Raw genomic sequence first — 14,655 nt, forward strand, 5'->3', positions numbered from 1 at the left:
TATACACAGATTAAAATTACTCAGAATTACAGATATTCGTCCATCACATGTGTCTCTAATTTCCTGTTCAATGCCATTCCCAACATCACCACTACTCCTTGGTGTTTCTCAGCTCCACACATACAGATTCCACATTGTTAAAGCTAATGTCGTTCCTCACTCGGGTTCATTTACTCTTTAACCAGCACTGCCATTTCCTTTTTGTCTGTCCTTCCGAGATACTGAGTACCCCTCGACATTGTGTTCCCATCCCTGCTCACCGTGCAGCCATGTCTCTGCAATCTTGATAATATCATACCCCGACACATCTATTTGTACGGTTAGTTCATCTACTTTATTGCGAATGCTCCACATGTTAATGCACAAAGCCTTGAGGCTTGAGCTGGATACTCCATCCCGCTGTGCCACATTTCTGTCTCACCCCACCGGCAGAATGCTCCGTTTCACCGGCTGGTCAGTGGAGTTTCCCATTGTGGGGCAGCCCCTCGCCGTTGGGAAACTCCAGGGCTGCCGGCAAAATGGAGCATCCCGCCGGCGGACAATCCCGGCCATTGTCTTTTTCACATTGCTTGTCCCACTTCCAATATTTGAATCTGGCTCTTGGTTTTCTTCCTGTGACTTTTCATATTCCCCTTTCTGTCTTTTGTTTTTGTCCTTACACCCTCCTCCTAGTGCCTTGTATAGGTGACCATAATAATAATCTTTATTGGTGTCACCAGTAGGCTTACATTAACACTGCAATGAAGTTACTGTGAAAATCCCCTAGTCGCCACATTCCGGCACCTGTTCAGGTACACAGAGGGAGAATTCAGAAAGTCCAATTCACCTAACAGCTTGTCTTTGGACTGTGGGAGGAAACGGGAGCACCCGGAGGAAACCCACGCACACACAGGGAGGATGTGCAGACTCCGCACAGACAGTGACCCAAGCTGGGAATCGAACCCGGGTACCTAGCGCTGTGAAACAACCGTGCTAACCACTGTGTTACTGTGTCACACAGAGCATGAAAGCTGCCCAATTAAACATGCAGACTGAGTGAGACAAATGATGCCATGAGACTGCATGCATGGGAAGAGTGAGAGTAGCGGGAGCTTTACTCTGTATCTAACCCCGTGCTGTACCTGTCCTGGGAGTGTTTGATGGGGACAGTGTAGAGGGAGCTTTACTCTGTATCTAACCCCGTGCTGTACCTGTCCTGGGAGTGTTTGATGGGGACAGTGTAGAGGGAGCTTTACTCTGTATCTAACCTGTCCTGTACCTGTCCTGGGGACTGTGTTTTTTCAAATATTGCCTTATTGAGTGTGGAGCCAGGTGAGCGATGTGAACTGTGGTGTCAAGAGATTGATATAATTGTGACCCAACATGAGCAAAGGCAGACCACTGACAATTTAGTTTAAACCATCTCCAACACTCTGGCAAATAGTCCCCTAGGACATTAGTCCCAGTCCTGCCCAGATGTAATCCATCCAGTTTGTACAGGTCCCACCTTTCCCAGAACTGTCCCAATACCCCAGGAATCTGAAACTCTCCCCCTCACAGTATCTCTTCAGCCACGTATCTATTAAGTACATCTTGCTATCTCTACTCAAACTAGCATGTGGCACTGGCGCTGACTTCTGAACTCTCTTCCTAACTCTCGATATTTGGCTTTTCGGACCTCATCCCTTTTTTTACCTGTGTCGTTTGTACCGATGTGCACCACGACCACTGGCTGTTCACCCTCCCCCTCCACAATGTTGTGTACCCGCTCCGAGACATCCTTGACCCTAACACCAGGGAGGCAACATACCATCCTCATTTGATGCCACAGAAACGCCTATCAATTTCCCTTACAATCACACCTCCCTTCCTCTGCCTCCTCTAACCTCCCCTACCCTCTGTCTCCTCTAACCTCCCCTACTCTCTGTCTCCTCTAACCTCCCCTACCCTCTGCCTCCCCTACCCTCTGTCTCCTCTAACCTCCCCTACCCTCTGCCTCCTCTAACCTCCCCTACCCTCTGTCTCCTCTAACCTCCCCTACCCTCTGCCTCCTCTAACCTCCCCTACCCTCTGCCTCCTCTAACCTCCCCTACCCTCTGTCTCCTCTAACCTCCCCTGCCCTCTGCCTCCTCTAACCTCCCTACCCTCTGCCTCCTCTAACCTCCCCTAACCTCTGCCTCCTCTAACCTCCCCTAACCTCTGCCTCCTCTAACCTCCCCTACCCTCTGCCTCCTCTAACCTCCCCTACCCTCTGCCTCCTCTAACCTCCCCTACCCTCTACCTCCTCTAACCTCCCCTACCCTCTGCCTCCTCTAACCTCCCCTACCCTCTGCCTCCTCTAACCTCCCCTACCCTCTGCCTCCTCTAACCTCCCCTACCCTCTGCCTCCTCTAACCTCCCCTACCCTCTGCCTCCTCTAACCTCCCCTACCCTCTGCCTCCTCTAACCTCCCCTACCCTCTGCCTCCTCTAACCTCCCCTACCCTCTGCCTCCTCTAACCTCCCCTACCCTCTGCCTCCTCTAACCTCCCCTACCCTCTGCCTCCTCTAACCTCCCCTACCCTCTGCCTCCCCTACCCTCTGCCTCCTCTAACCTCCCCTACCCTCTGCCTCCTCTAACCTCCCCTACCCTCTGCCTCCTCTAACCTCCCCTACCCTCTGCCTCCTCTAACCTCCCCTACCCTCTGCCTCCTCTAACCTCCCCTACCCTCTGTCTCCTTCTCCACCCTGTGGCTCTTCTCCCTCACTCCATGTCAACCCCTCTGTGGACTGATCTCTCTCTGGGCTATTATTTATTTACTCCAGTGCCTCAATCCTGGATTGAAACTCTGCTCCATGAGATTGGTCACCAGTTATATGGATATTGAAAGCAGAAGAAATATCAAACCTGCTGTCAAATTTCTCTTCACAGGTCATGTTCAACACAGTTTTCGACATCACTGCAACGGGGATAGAAGAAACATCAGCAAATTTCACAATTACTGCGACCAGGTATATTAACCAGAAACTGTCCCCAGGACAGGTACAGCGCGGGGTTAGATACAGAGTAAAGCTCCATCTATACTGTCCCCATCAAACACTCCCAGGACAGGTACAGCACGGGGTTAGATACAGAGTAAAGCTCCCTCTACACTGTCCCCATCAAACACTCCCAGGACAGGTGCAGCACGGGGTTAGATACAGAGTAAATCTCCCTCTATACTGTCCCCATCAAACACTCCCAGGACAGGTACAGCACGGGGTTAGATACAGAGTAAAGCTCCCTCTGCACTGTCCCCATCAAACACTCCCAGGACAGGTACAGCACGGGGTTAGATACAGTGTAAAGCTCCCTCTACACTGTCCCCATCAAACACTCCCAGGACAGGGACAACACGAGGTTAGATACAGAGTAAAGCTCCCTCTACACTGTCCCAATCAGACACTCCCAGGACAGGTACAGCACGGGGTTAGACACAGTGTAAAGCTCCCTCTACACTGTCCCCATCAAACACTCCCAGGACAGGTACAGTACGGGGTTAGATAATAGAGTAAAGCTCCCTCTACACTGTCCCCATAAAACTAACCCAGGACAGGTACAGCACGAGGTTAGATAGAGAGTGAAGCTCCCTCTACATTGTCCCCATCAAAAACTCCTAGGACAGGTACAGCACGGGGTTAGATAATAGAGTAAAGCTCCCTCTGCACTGTCCCCATCAAACACTTCCAGGACAGGTACAGCACAGGGTTAGGTACAGAGTAAAGCTCCCTCTACACTGTCCCCATCAAACACTCCCAGGACAGGTACAGCACGGGGTTAGATACAGAGTAAAGCTCCCTCTACACTGTCCCCATCAAACACTCCCAGGACAGATACAGCACGGGGTTAGATACAGAGTAAAGCTCCCTTAATGTGCATTCCAAAATCTTCAATCTGTCAATTCGAGGTGTACAGATGATGATGCAAGGTGTTTGGGTGAGGAAAGGACTGAGTAACATTGCCTCTTTCTCTCTCTCTTTATAGCGAGAACTCTGTGCGAATCAAAAACGAGAGTTCCTATACACGCAGCATGCTCCTTCGATATGCAGTCAATGTTGCTGCCTCAGGGTGAGTGATGATGATGCTTGTGGTGGGGGCGGGGGGGGGGGGGGGAGAGGGTGCAGCTGGAGAATCTTGGGCTGGACTCTCCGTTTCAGGGACTATGTAGCCACTGACGTGTAAAATGTAGGGCAGGATTCTCTGACCCTCGCCAGGTAGAAGAATTGCCGGGGGGGGGGGGGGGCGGCGTGAATCGCGCCCGCCGCCGGCTGCCGAATTCTCTGGCGCCGGATTTTGGGTGAGGGCGGAGGTCGCGCTGCGCCGGTCGAGAGCCGTTGGCAGCTGCCCCCGCTCCCTGCGATTCTCCATGGTCCGATGGGCTGAGCGGCCACCCGTTTTCGGCCAGTCCTGCCGGCCTGGATATGACATGGTCCATCCCAGCGGGACCTGGTTTGGAGGGCGGCTTACAGAGTCCTGGGGTGCGGCAGGGGGGGATCTGGCCCCGGGGGAGGGGGGGGGCAGCACGGGGGGAGGATCTGGCCCCGGGGGGGGTTGGGGGCAAAGGGAGGATCTGGCCCCGGGGGTGGGAGCGTGCCCCCACGGTGACAGGGCCCACGATCGGGGGCCGCGAACTGCGGGCGGACCTGTGCCACGGGGGCACTTCCCCACCCTGTCACTGAATGTGATTTCGGCATCGGGATGTGGAGAATCCAGCCCAATACTTGCCGGACATTTCCTCCTATCCCGGTGCCCAATTCCTGGTTTTCACTCACCACATCCCGACCACATTCCCAACCCAGCTCCCCAATCAGAGAGTTCATCCATTCCCTCTGCATCCGAAGACAGAGTATCAGCTCCATTCGCCACCATTACTATTCTATCTCCATTCAGAGAACCACTGAGCAGACAATGGCCATTCTGACCATCTTCCTTCTACTGACCCTTAGCAGGATTCAACTTATTAATCACCTCCCCCATCCCACTAACCCGGCCCCCCACAAAACCCTGTTGTCACCCAGTCGCCCCACACTCATCAGTCTGGTTAGTCTGCCGTCTGTATCCCTGGTTACTCTGCAGTCTGTGTCTCTGGTTACTCTGCAGTCTGTGTCTCTCTGGTTACTCTGCAGTCTGTGTCTCTCTGGTTACTCTGCAGTCTGTGTCTCTCTGGTTACTCTGCAGTCTGTGTCTCTCTGGTTACTCTGCAGTCTGTGTCTCTGGTTACTCTGCAGTCTGTGTCTCTGGTTACTCTGCAGTCTGTGTCTCTGGTTACTCTGCAGTCTGTGTCTCTGGTTACTCTGCAGTCTGTGTCTCTGGTTACTCTGCAGTCTGTGTCTCTGGTTACTCTGCAGTCTGTGTGTCTGGTTACTCTGCAGTCTGTGCGTCTGGTTACTCTGCAGTCTGTGTCTCTGGTTACTCTGCCGTCTGTGTCTCTGGTTACTCTGCAGTCTGTGTGTCTGGTTACTCTGCAATCTGTGCGTCTGGTTACTTTGCAGTCTGTGTCCCTGGTTACTCTGCAGTCTGTGTCCCTGGTTACTCTGCCGTCTGTGTCTCTGGTTACTCTGCAGTCTGTGCGTCTGGTTACTCTGCAGTATGTGTCTCTGGTTACTCTGCAGTCTGTGTCTCTGGTTACTCTGCAGTCTGTGTCCCTGGTTACTCTGCAGTCTGTGCGTCTGGTTACTCTGCAGTCTGTGTCTCTGGTTACTCTGCAGTATGTGTCTCAGGTTACTCTGCAGTCTGTGTCTCAGGTTACTCTGCAGTCTGTGTGTCTGGTTACTCTGCAGTCTGTGTGTCTGGTTACTCTGCAGTCTGTGTCTCTGGTTACTCTGCAGAATGTGTCTCTCTGGTTAGTCTGCAGTCTGTGTCTCTGGATACTCTGCTGTCTGTGTCTCTGGTTACTCTGCAGTCTGTGTAACTGGTTACTCTGCAGTCTGTGTCTCTCTGGTTACTCTGCAGTCTGTGTGTCTCTGGTCACTCTGCAGTCTGTGTCTCTCTGCTTACTCTGCAGTCTGTGTCTCTCTGGTTACTCTGCAGTCTGTTTCTCTGGTTATTCTGCAGTCTGTGTGTCTCTGATTACTCTGCAGTCTGTGTCTCTCTGGTTACTCTGCAGTCTGTGTGTCACTGGTTACTCTGCAGTCTTTGTCTCTGGTTACTCTGCACTCTGTGTCTCTGGTTACTCTGCAGTCTGTGTCTCTCTGTTTACTCTGCAGTCAGTGTCTCTCTGGTTACTCTGCAGTCTGTGTCTCTCTGTTTACATGCAGTCTGTGTCTCTCCGGTTACTCTGCAGAGTGTGTCTCTGATTACTCTGCAGTCTGTGTCTCTCTCGTTACTCTGCAGACTGTGTCTCTGATTACTCTGCAGTCTGTGTCTCTGGTTACTCTGCAGTCTGTGTCTCTGGTTTCTCTGCAGTCTGTGTCTCACCGGTCCCTCTGCAGTCTGTGTCTCTCTGCTTACTCTGCAGTCTGTGTCCCTCTGGTTACTCTGCATCTGTGTCTCTCTGGTTACTCTGTAGTCTGTGTCTCTGGTTACTCTGCAGTCTGTGTCTCTGGTTACTCTGCAGTCTGTGTCTCTCTGTTTACTCTGCAGCCAGTGTCTCTCTGGTTACTCTGCAGACTGTGTCTCTGATTACTCTGCAGTCTGTGTCTCTCTCGTTACTCTACAGACTGTGTCTCTGATTACTCTGCAGTCTGTGTCTCTGGTTACTCTGCAGTCTGTGTCTCTGGTTGCTCTGCAGTCTGTGTCTCTCTGCTTACTCTGCAGTCTGTGTCTCTCTGGTTACTCTGCAGTGTGTGTCTCTGGTTACTCTGCTGTCTGTGTCTCTCTGGTTACTCTGCAGTCTGTGTCTCTCTGGTTACTCTGCAGTCTGTGTCTCTCTGGTTACTCTGCATCTGTGTCTCTCTGGTTACTCTGCTGTCTGTGTCTCTCTGGTTACTCTGCAGTCTGTGTCTCTCTGATTACTCTGCAGTCTGTGTCTCTCTCGTTACTCTGCAGACTGTGTCTCTGATTACTCTGCAGTCTGTGTCTCTGGTTACTCTGCAGTCTGTGTCTCTGGTTTCTCTGCAGTCTGTGTCTCACCGGTCCCTCTGCAGTCTGTGTCTCTCTGCTTACTCTGCAGTCTGTGTCCCTCTGGTTACTCTGCATCTGTGTCTCTCTGGTTACTCTGCAGTCTGTGTCTCTGGTTACTCTGCAGTCTGTGTCTCTGGTTACTCTGCAGTCTGTGTCTCTCTGTTTACTCTGCAGTCCGTGTCTCTCTGGTTACTCTGCAGACTGTGTCTCTGATTACTCTGCAGTCTGTGTCTCTCTCGTTACTCTACAGACTGTGTCTCTGATTACTCTGCAGTCTGTGTCTCTGGTTACTCTGCAGTCTGTGTCTCTGGTTGCTCTGCAGTCTGTGTCTCTCTGCTTACTCTGCAGTCTGTGTCTCTCTGGTTACTCTGCATCTGTGTCTCTCTGGTTACTCTGCTGTCTGTGTCTCTCTGGTTACTCTGCAGTCTGTGTCTCTCTGGTTACTCTGCAGTCTGTGTCTCTGGTTACTCTGCAGTCTGTGTCTCTGGTTACTCTGCAGCCTGTGTCTCTCTGGTTACTCTGCAGTCTGTGTCTCTCTGGTTACTATGCGTCTGTGTCTCTCTGGTTACTCTGCAGTCTGTGTCTCTCTGGTTACTCTGCAGTCTGTGTCTCTCTGGTTACTCTGCAGTCTGTGTCTCTCTATTTACTCAGCAGTCTGTGTCTCTGGTTACTCTGCGTCTGTGTCTCTCTGGTTACTCTGCAGTCTGTGTCTCTCTGGTTACTCTGCAGTCTGTGTCGCTCTGGTTACTCTGCAGTCTGGGTCTCTGGTTACACTGCATCTGTGTCTCTCTGGTAACACTGCATCTGTGTCTCTCTGGTTACACTGCATCTGTGTCTCTCTGGTAACACTGCATCTGTGTCTCTCTGGTTACACTGCAGTCTGTGACTCTGATTACTCTGCAGTCTGTGTCTCTCTGGTTACACTGCATCTGTGTGTCTCTGGTTACACTGCATCTGTGTCTCTCTGGTTACTCTGCAGTCTGTGACTCTGATTACTCTGCAGTCTGTGTGTCTCTGGTTACCCTGCTTTCTGTCTCTCTGGTTACTCTGCAGTCTGTGTCTCTGGTTACTCTGCAGTCTGTGTCTCTCTGGTTACTCTGCAGTCTGTGTCTCTCTGGTTACTCTGCAGTCTGTGTCTCTCCGGTTACTCTGCAGTATGTGTCTCTGGTTACTCTGCAGTCTGTGTCTCTGGTTACTCTGCAGTCTGTGTCTCTCTGGTTACTCTGCAGACTATCTCGCTGGTTACTGTGAAGTCTGTGTGTCTCTAGTTACTCTGCAGTCTGTGTCTCTCTGGTTACTCTGCAGTCTGTGTGTTTCTGGTCACTCTGCAGTCTGTGTCTCTCTGCTGACTCTGCAGTATGTGTCTCTGGTTACTCTGCAGTCTGTGTGTCTCTGGTTACCCTGCAGTCTGTGTCTCTGGTTACTCTGCAGTCTGTGTGTCTCTGGTTACCCTGCAGTCTGTGTCTCTGGTTACTCTGCAGTCTGTGTGTCTCTGGTTACCCTGCAGTCTTTGTCTCTGGTTACTCTGCAGTCTGTGTCTCTCTGCTTAATCTGCAGTCTGTGTCTCTCTGGTTACTCTGCAGACTGTTTATCTGATTACTCTGCAGTCTGTGTCTCGCCGGTTACTCTGCAGTCTGTGTCTCTCTCGTTACTCTGCAGTCTGTGTCTCTCTGGTTACCCTGCAGTCTGTGTCCATGGTTACTCTGCAGTCTGTGTCTCTCTGTTTACTCTGCAGTCTGTGTCTCTCCGGTTACTCTGCAGACTGTGTCTCTGGTTACTCTGCAGTCTGTGTCTGTGGTTGCTCTGCAGTCTGTGTCTCTCCGGTCCCTCTGCAGTCTGTGTCTCTGGTTACTCTGCAGTCCGTGTCTCTGGTTTCTCTGCAGTCTGTGTCTCTCTGGTTACTCTGCAGACTGTCTCGCTGGTTACTGTGAAGTTGGTGTGTCTCTTGTTACTCTGCAGTCTGTGTCTCTCTGGTTTCTCTGCAGTCTGTGTGTTTCTGGTCACTCTGCAGTCTGTGTCTCTGGTTACTCTGCAGTCTGTGTCTCTCTGCTTACTCTGCAGTCTGTGTCTCTCTGGTTTCTCTGCAGTCTCTGTGTTTCTGGTCACTCTGCAGTATGTGTCTCTGCTTACTCTGCAGTCTGTTTCTCTGGTTACTCTGCAGTCTGTGTCTCTCTGGTTACTCTGCAGTCTGTGTCTCTCTGGTTACTCTGCAGTCTGTGTCTCTCTGGTTACTCTGCAGTCTGTGTCTCTCTGGTTACTCTGCAGTCTGTGTCTCTCTGGTTACTCTGCAGTCTGTGTCTCTCTGGTTACTCTGGCAGTCTGGTTTCTGCCTTCTTCTGGTTACTCTGCAGTCTGTGTCTCTGGTTACTCGGCAGTCTGTGTCTCTCTGGTTACTCTGCAGACTGTTTATCTGATTACTCTGCAGTCTGTGTCTCTCCGGTTACTCGGCTCTCTGTGTCTCGCCGGTTACTCTGCAGTCTGTGTCCATGGTTACTCTGCAGTCTGTGTCTCTCTGTTTACACTGCAGCCTGTGTCTCTCCCGTTACTCTGGCAGACGTGTGTCCTCTGATTACTCAGCAGTCTGTGTCTCTCTGATTACTCTGCAGTCTGTGTCCTCTGGTGTACTCTGCAGTCTGTGTCTCTGGTTACTGCTGCAGTCTGTGTCTCTCTGGTAACTCTGCATCTGTGTCTCTCTGGTTACACTGCATCTGTGTCTCTCTGCTTACTCTGCAGTCTCTGTCTCTCTGATTACTCTGCAGTCTGTGTCTCTGGTTACTCTGCAGTCTGTGTCTCTGGTTACTCTGCAGTCTGTGTCTCTCTGGTAACTCTGCATCTGTGTCTCTCTGGTTACACTGCATCTGTGTCTCTCTGCTTACTCTGCAGTCTGTGTCTCTCTGGTTACTCTGCATCTGTGTCTCTCTGGTTACACTGCATCTGTGTCTCTCTGCTTACTCTGCAGTCTGTGTTTCTCTGGTTACTCTGCCATCTGTGTCTCTGGTTACTCTGCAGTCCGTGTCTCTGGTTACTCTGCAGTCTGTGTCTCTCTGGTTACTCTGCAGTCTGTGTCTCTCTGGTTACTCTGCAGTCTGCGTCTTTGGTTACTCTGCAGTCTGTGTCTCTGGTTACTCTGCAGTCTGTCTCTCTGGTTACTCTGCAGTCTGTGTCTCTCTGGTTACTCTGCGTCTGTGTCTCTCTGGTTACTCTGCAGCCTGTGTCTCTGGTTACTCTGCAGTCTGTGTCTCTCCGGTTACTCTGCAGTATGTGTCTCTGGTTACTCTGCAGTCTGTGTCTCTGGTTACTCGGCAGTCTGTGGCTCTCTGGTTACTCTGCAGTCTGTGTGTTTCTGGTCACTCTGCAGTCTGTGTCTCTCTGGTTTCTCTGCAGTCTGTGTCTCTGGTTACTCTGCAGTCTGTCTCTCTGGTTACTCTGCAGTATGTGTCTCTGGTTACTCTGCAGTCTGTGTGTCTCTGGTTACTCTGCAGTCTGTGTCTCTGCTTACTCTGCAGTCTGTGTCTCTCTGGTTACTCTGCAGTCTGTGTCTCTCTGGTTACTCTGCAGTCTGTGTCTCTGGTTACTCTGCAGCCTGTGTCTCTCTGTTTACTCTGCAGTCTGTGTCTCTCTGTTTACTCTGCAGTCTGTGTCTCTCTGGTTACTCTGCAGACTGTTTATCTGATTACTCTGCAGTCTGTGTCTCTGTGGTTACTCTGCAGTCTGTGTGTCGCCGGTTACTCTGCAGTCTGTGTCCATGGTTACTCTGCAGTCTGTGTCTCTCTGTTTACTCTGCGTCTCTCCGGTTACTCTGCAGACTGTGTCTCTGATTACCTAGCAGTCTGTGTCTCTTCGTTACTCTGCAGATTGTGTCTCTGATTACTCTGCAGTCTGTGTCTCTGGTTACTCTGCAGTCTGTGTCTCTGGTTGCTCTGCAGTCTGTGTCTCTCCGGTCGCTCTGCAGTCTGTGTCTCTCTGCTTACTCTGCAGTCTGTGTCTCTCTGGTTACTCTGCATCTGTGTCTCTCTGGTTACACTGCATCTGTGTCTCTCTGCTTACTCTGCAGTCTGTGTCTCTCTGGTTACGCTGCATCTGTGTCTCTCTGGTTACACTGCATCTGTGACTCTCTGGTTACATTACAGTCTGTGTCTCTCTGGTTACTCCCTACAGTCTGTTGTCTCTCTGGTTACTCTGCAGTCTGTGTTTCTCTGGTTACTCTGCCATCTTGGTCTCTGGTAACTCTGCAGTCGTGCTCTGGTTACTCTGCAGTCTGTGTCTCTCTGGTTACTCGGCAGTCTGTGTCTCTCTGGTTACTCTGCAGTCTGTGTCTCTGGTTACTCTGCAGTCTGTGTCTCTGGTTACTCTGCAGTCTGTCTCTCTGGTACTCTGCAGTCTGTGTCTCTCTGGTTACTCTGCGTCTGTGTCTCTCTTGTTACTCTGCAGTCTGTGTCTCTCTGGTTACTCTGCGTCTATCTCTCTCTGGTTACTCTGCAGTCTCTGTCTCTCTGGTTACTCTGCAGTCTGTGTCTCTCTGGTTACTCTTCAGTCTGGGTCTCTGGTTACACTGCATCTGTGTCTCTCTGGTTACACTGCAGTCTGTGACTCTGATTACTCTGCAGTCTGTGTGTCTCTGGTTACCCTGCTTTCTGTCTCTGGTTACTCTGCATTCTGTGTCTCTGGTTACTCTGCAGTCTGTGTCTCTCTGGTTACTCTGCAGTATGTGTCTCAGGTTACTCTGCAGTGTGTGTTTCTGGTTACTCTGCAGTCTGTGTCTCTGGTTAATCTGCAGTCTGTCTCTCTGGTTACTCTGCAGCCTGTGTTTCTCTGGTTACTCTGCGTCTGTGTCTCTCTGGTTACTCTGCAGTCTGTGTCTCTCTGGTTACTCTGCAGTCTGTGTCTCTCTGGTTACACTGCAGTCTGTGACTCTGATTACTCTGCAGTCTGTGTGTCTCTGGTTACCCTGCTTTCTGTCTCTGGTTACTCTGCAGTCTGTGTCTCTCTGGTTACTCTGCAGTCTGTGTCTCTCTGGTTACTCTGCAGTCTGTGTCTCTGGTTACTCTGCAGTGTGTGTTTTCTGGTTACTCTGCAGTCTGTGTCTCTGGTTAATCTGCAGTCTGTCTCTCTGGTTACTCTGCAGCCTGTGTTTCTCTGGTTACTCTGCGTCTGTGTCTCTCTGGTTACTCTGCAGTCTGTGTCTCTCTGGTTACTCTGCAGTCTGTGTCTCTCTGGTTACTCTGCAGTCTGGGTCTCTGGTTACACTGCAGTCTGTGACTCTGATTACTCTGCAGTCTGTGTGTCTCTGCTTACCCTGCTTTCTGTCTCTCTGGTTACTCTGCAGTCTGGGTCTCTGGTTACACTGCAGTCTGTGACTCTGATTACTCTGCAGTCTGTGTGTCTCTGGTTACCCTGCTTTCTGTCTCTCTGGTTACTCTGCAGTCTGTGTCTCTGGTTACTCTGCAGTCTGTGTCTCTCTGGTTACTCTGCAGTCTGTGTGTCTCTGGTTACTCTGCAGTCTGTGTCTCTCTGGTTACTCTGCAGTCTGTGTCTCTCTGGTTACTCTGCAGTCTGTGTCTCTCTGGTTACTCTGCAGTCTGTGTGTCTCTGGTTACTCTGCAGTCTGTGTCTCTCTGGTTACTCTGCAGTCTGTGTGTCTCTGGTTACTCTGCAGTCTGTGTCTCTCTGTTACTCTGCAGTCTGTTTCTCTGGTTACTCTGCAGTCTGTGTGTCTCTGGTTACTCTGCAGTCTGTGTGTCTCTGGTTACTCTGCAGTCTGTGTCTCTCTGGTTACTCTGCAGTCTGTGTCTCTCTGGTTGTCTTGGTTACTCTGCAGTCTGTGTCTCTCTATTCCCTTTGCTGCATGTTCAGGTGTTGTTCCTCTTCCTTCTGCTACTTTCTCCTTATTAAGTCTTCTGACACGGTTCCTGATTTTGGTTGCCTTGATTTAATCTCCCTGTTAACCTTCGCAATGCCAGTTTGTCTGCCCCGATGCTGGGTATTTCCCCTGTCTGAGAGTAGTTTCTGCAAATGTGCACTGTTCTTTGTGATGTATTGCCGGTAATCCCAGAAGGTGCAGACAAGCTGCTGTGGATCCGAAGAACATAAGAACATAAGAACTAGGAGCAGGAGTCGGCCATCTGGCCCCTCGAGCCTGCTCCACCATTCAATGAGATCATGGCTTATATTTTGTGGACTCAGCTCCATTTTCCGGCCCGAACACCATAACCCTTAATCCCTTTATTCTTCAAAAAACTATCTATCTTTACCTTAAAAACATGTAATGAAGGAGCCTCAACTGCTTCACTGGGCAAGGAATTCCATAGATTCACAACCCCTTGGGTGAAGAAGTTCCTCCTAAACTCAGTCCTAAATCTACTTCCCCTTATTTTGAGGCTATGCCCCCTAGTTCTGCTGTCACCCGCCAGTGGAAACAACCTGCCCGCATCTATCCTATCTATTCCCTTCATAATTTTAAATGTTTCTATAAGATCCCCCCTCATCCTTCTAAATTCCAACGAGTACAGTCCCAGTCTACTCAGCCTCTCCTCATAATCCAACCCCTTCAGCTCTGGGATTAACTTAGTGAATCTCCTCTGCACACCCTCCAGTGCCAGTACGTCCTTTCTCAGGTAAGGAGACCAAAACTGAACACAATACTCCAGGTGTGGCCTCACTAACACCTTATACAATTGCAACATAACCTCCCTAGCCTTAAACTACATTCCTCTAGCAATGAAGGACAAAATACCATTTGCCTTCTTAATCACCTGTTGCAGCTGTAAACCAACTTTTTGCGACTCATGCACTTAGGGTCCTGCCCTAATTCTGTGCCACACTCCTGCCACCTGGGCTCTGCTTCAGGGTCGCCTTGGTCAGGAAGTTCTCTGGAAACTGATCACTCACCCGGGCGTCCTCTCTCCCAATAGAATCGAATACACCCGACACCTTAATTTCACAGCCGGACATCAGGAGGAGCGGCTAGTCAAACACTCCTACCAGGTGAGACATACTCATTGAGAATGCCATCTGGGACTGGGTCTGCCGTCTGGGACTTGGTCTGCCGTCTGGGACTGGGTCCACCGTCTGGGACTGGGTCCGCCGTCTGGGTCTGGGTCCACCGTCTGGGACTGGGTCCTCCGTCTGGGACAGGGTCCGCCGTCTGGGACTGGGTCCTCCGTCTGGGACAGGGTCTGCCGTCTGGGACTGGGTCCTCCGTCTGGGACTGGGTCCGCCGTCTGGGACTGGGTCCTCTGTCTGGGACTGGGTCTGCCGTCTGGGACTGGGTCCTCCGTCTGGGACTGGGTCCACCGTCTGGGACTGGATCCTCCATCTGGGACTGGATCTGCCGTCTGGGACAGGGTCTGCTGTCTGGGACTGGGTCCGCCGTCTGGGACTGGGTCTGCCGTCTGGGACTGGGTCTGCCATCTGGGACTGGGTCCGCCGTCTGGGACTGGGTCTGCTGTCTGGGACCGGGTCTGCCGTCTGGGACCGGGTCCGCCGTCTGGGACTGGGTCTGCCGTCTGGGACTGGGTCCTCCGTCTGGGACTGGGTCCTCCGTCTGGGACTGGGTCCTCCGTCTGGGACAGGGTCTGCCATCTGGGACTGGGTCCT

The 14,655-nt window shown here is 51.4% G+C and overlaps 1 protein-coding gene across 5 annotated transcripts in view; it reads left to right on the forward strand.

Annotated features, from left to right (window-relative positions):
- The window catches only part of LOC119957965 (integrin alpha-D-like), a 148,506-nt gene that overhangs the window by 88,532 nt on the left and 45,319 nt on the right, over nt 1–14,655 (forward strand). For all 5 annotated transcript variants that reach the window (XM_038786201.1, XM_038786204.1, XM_038786205.1 and 2 more), the window contains exons 7-9: nt 2,890–2,969; nt 3,982–4,065; nt 13,971–14,043. In XM_038786201.1, coding sequence (XP_038642129.1) covers nt 2,890–2,969; nt 3,982–4,065; nt 13,971–14,043 — 237 coding nt within the window. The remainder of the gene's footprint in view (nt 1–2,889; nt 2,970–3,981; nt 4,066–13,970; nt 14,044–14,655) is intronic.

Source organism: Scyliorhinus canicula, chromosome 27 (assembly GCF_902713615.1).
Source record: "Scyliorhinus canicula chromosome 27, sScyCan1.1, whole genome shotgun sequence".
Taxonomy (NCBI): Eukaryota; Metazoa; Chordata; class Chondrichthyes; order Carcharhiniformes; family Scyliorhinidae; genus Scyliorhinus; species Scyliorhinus canicula.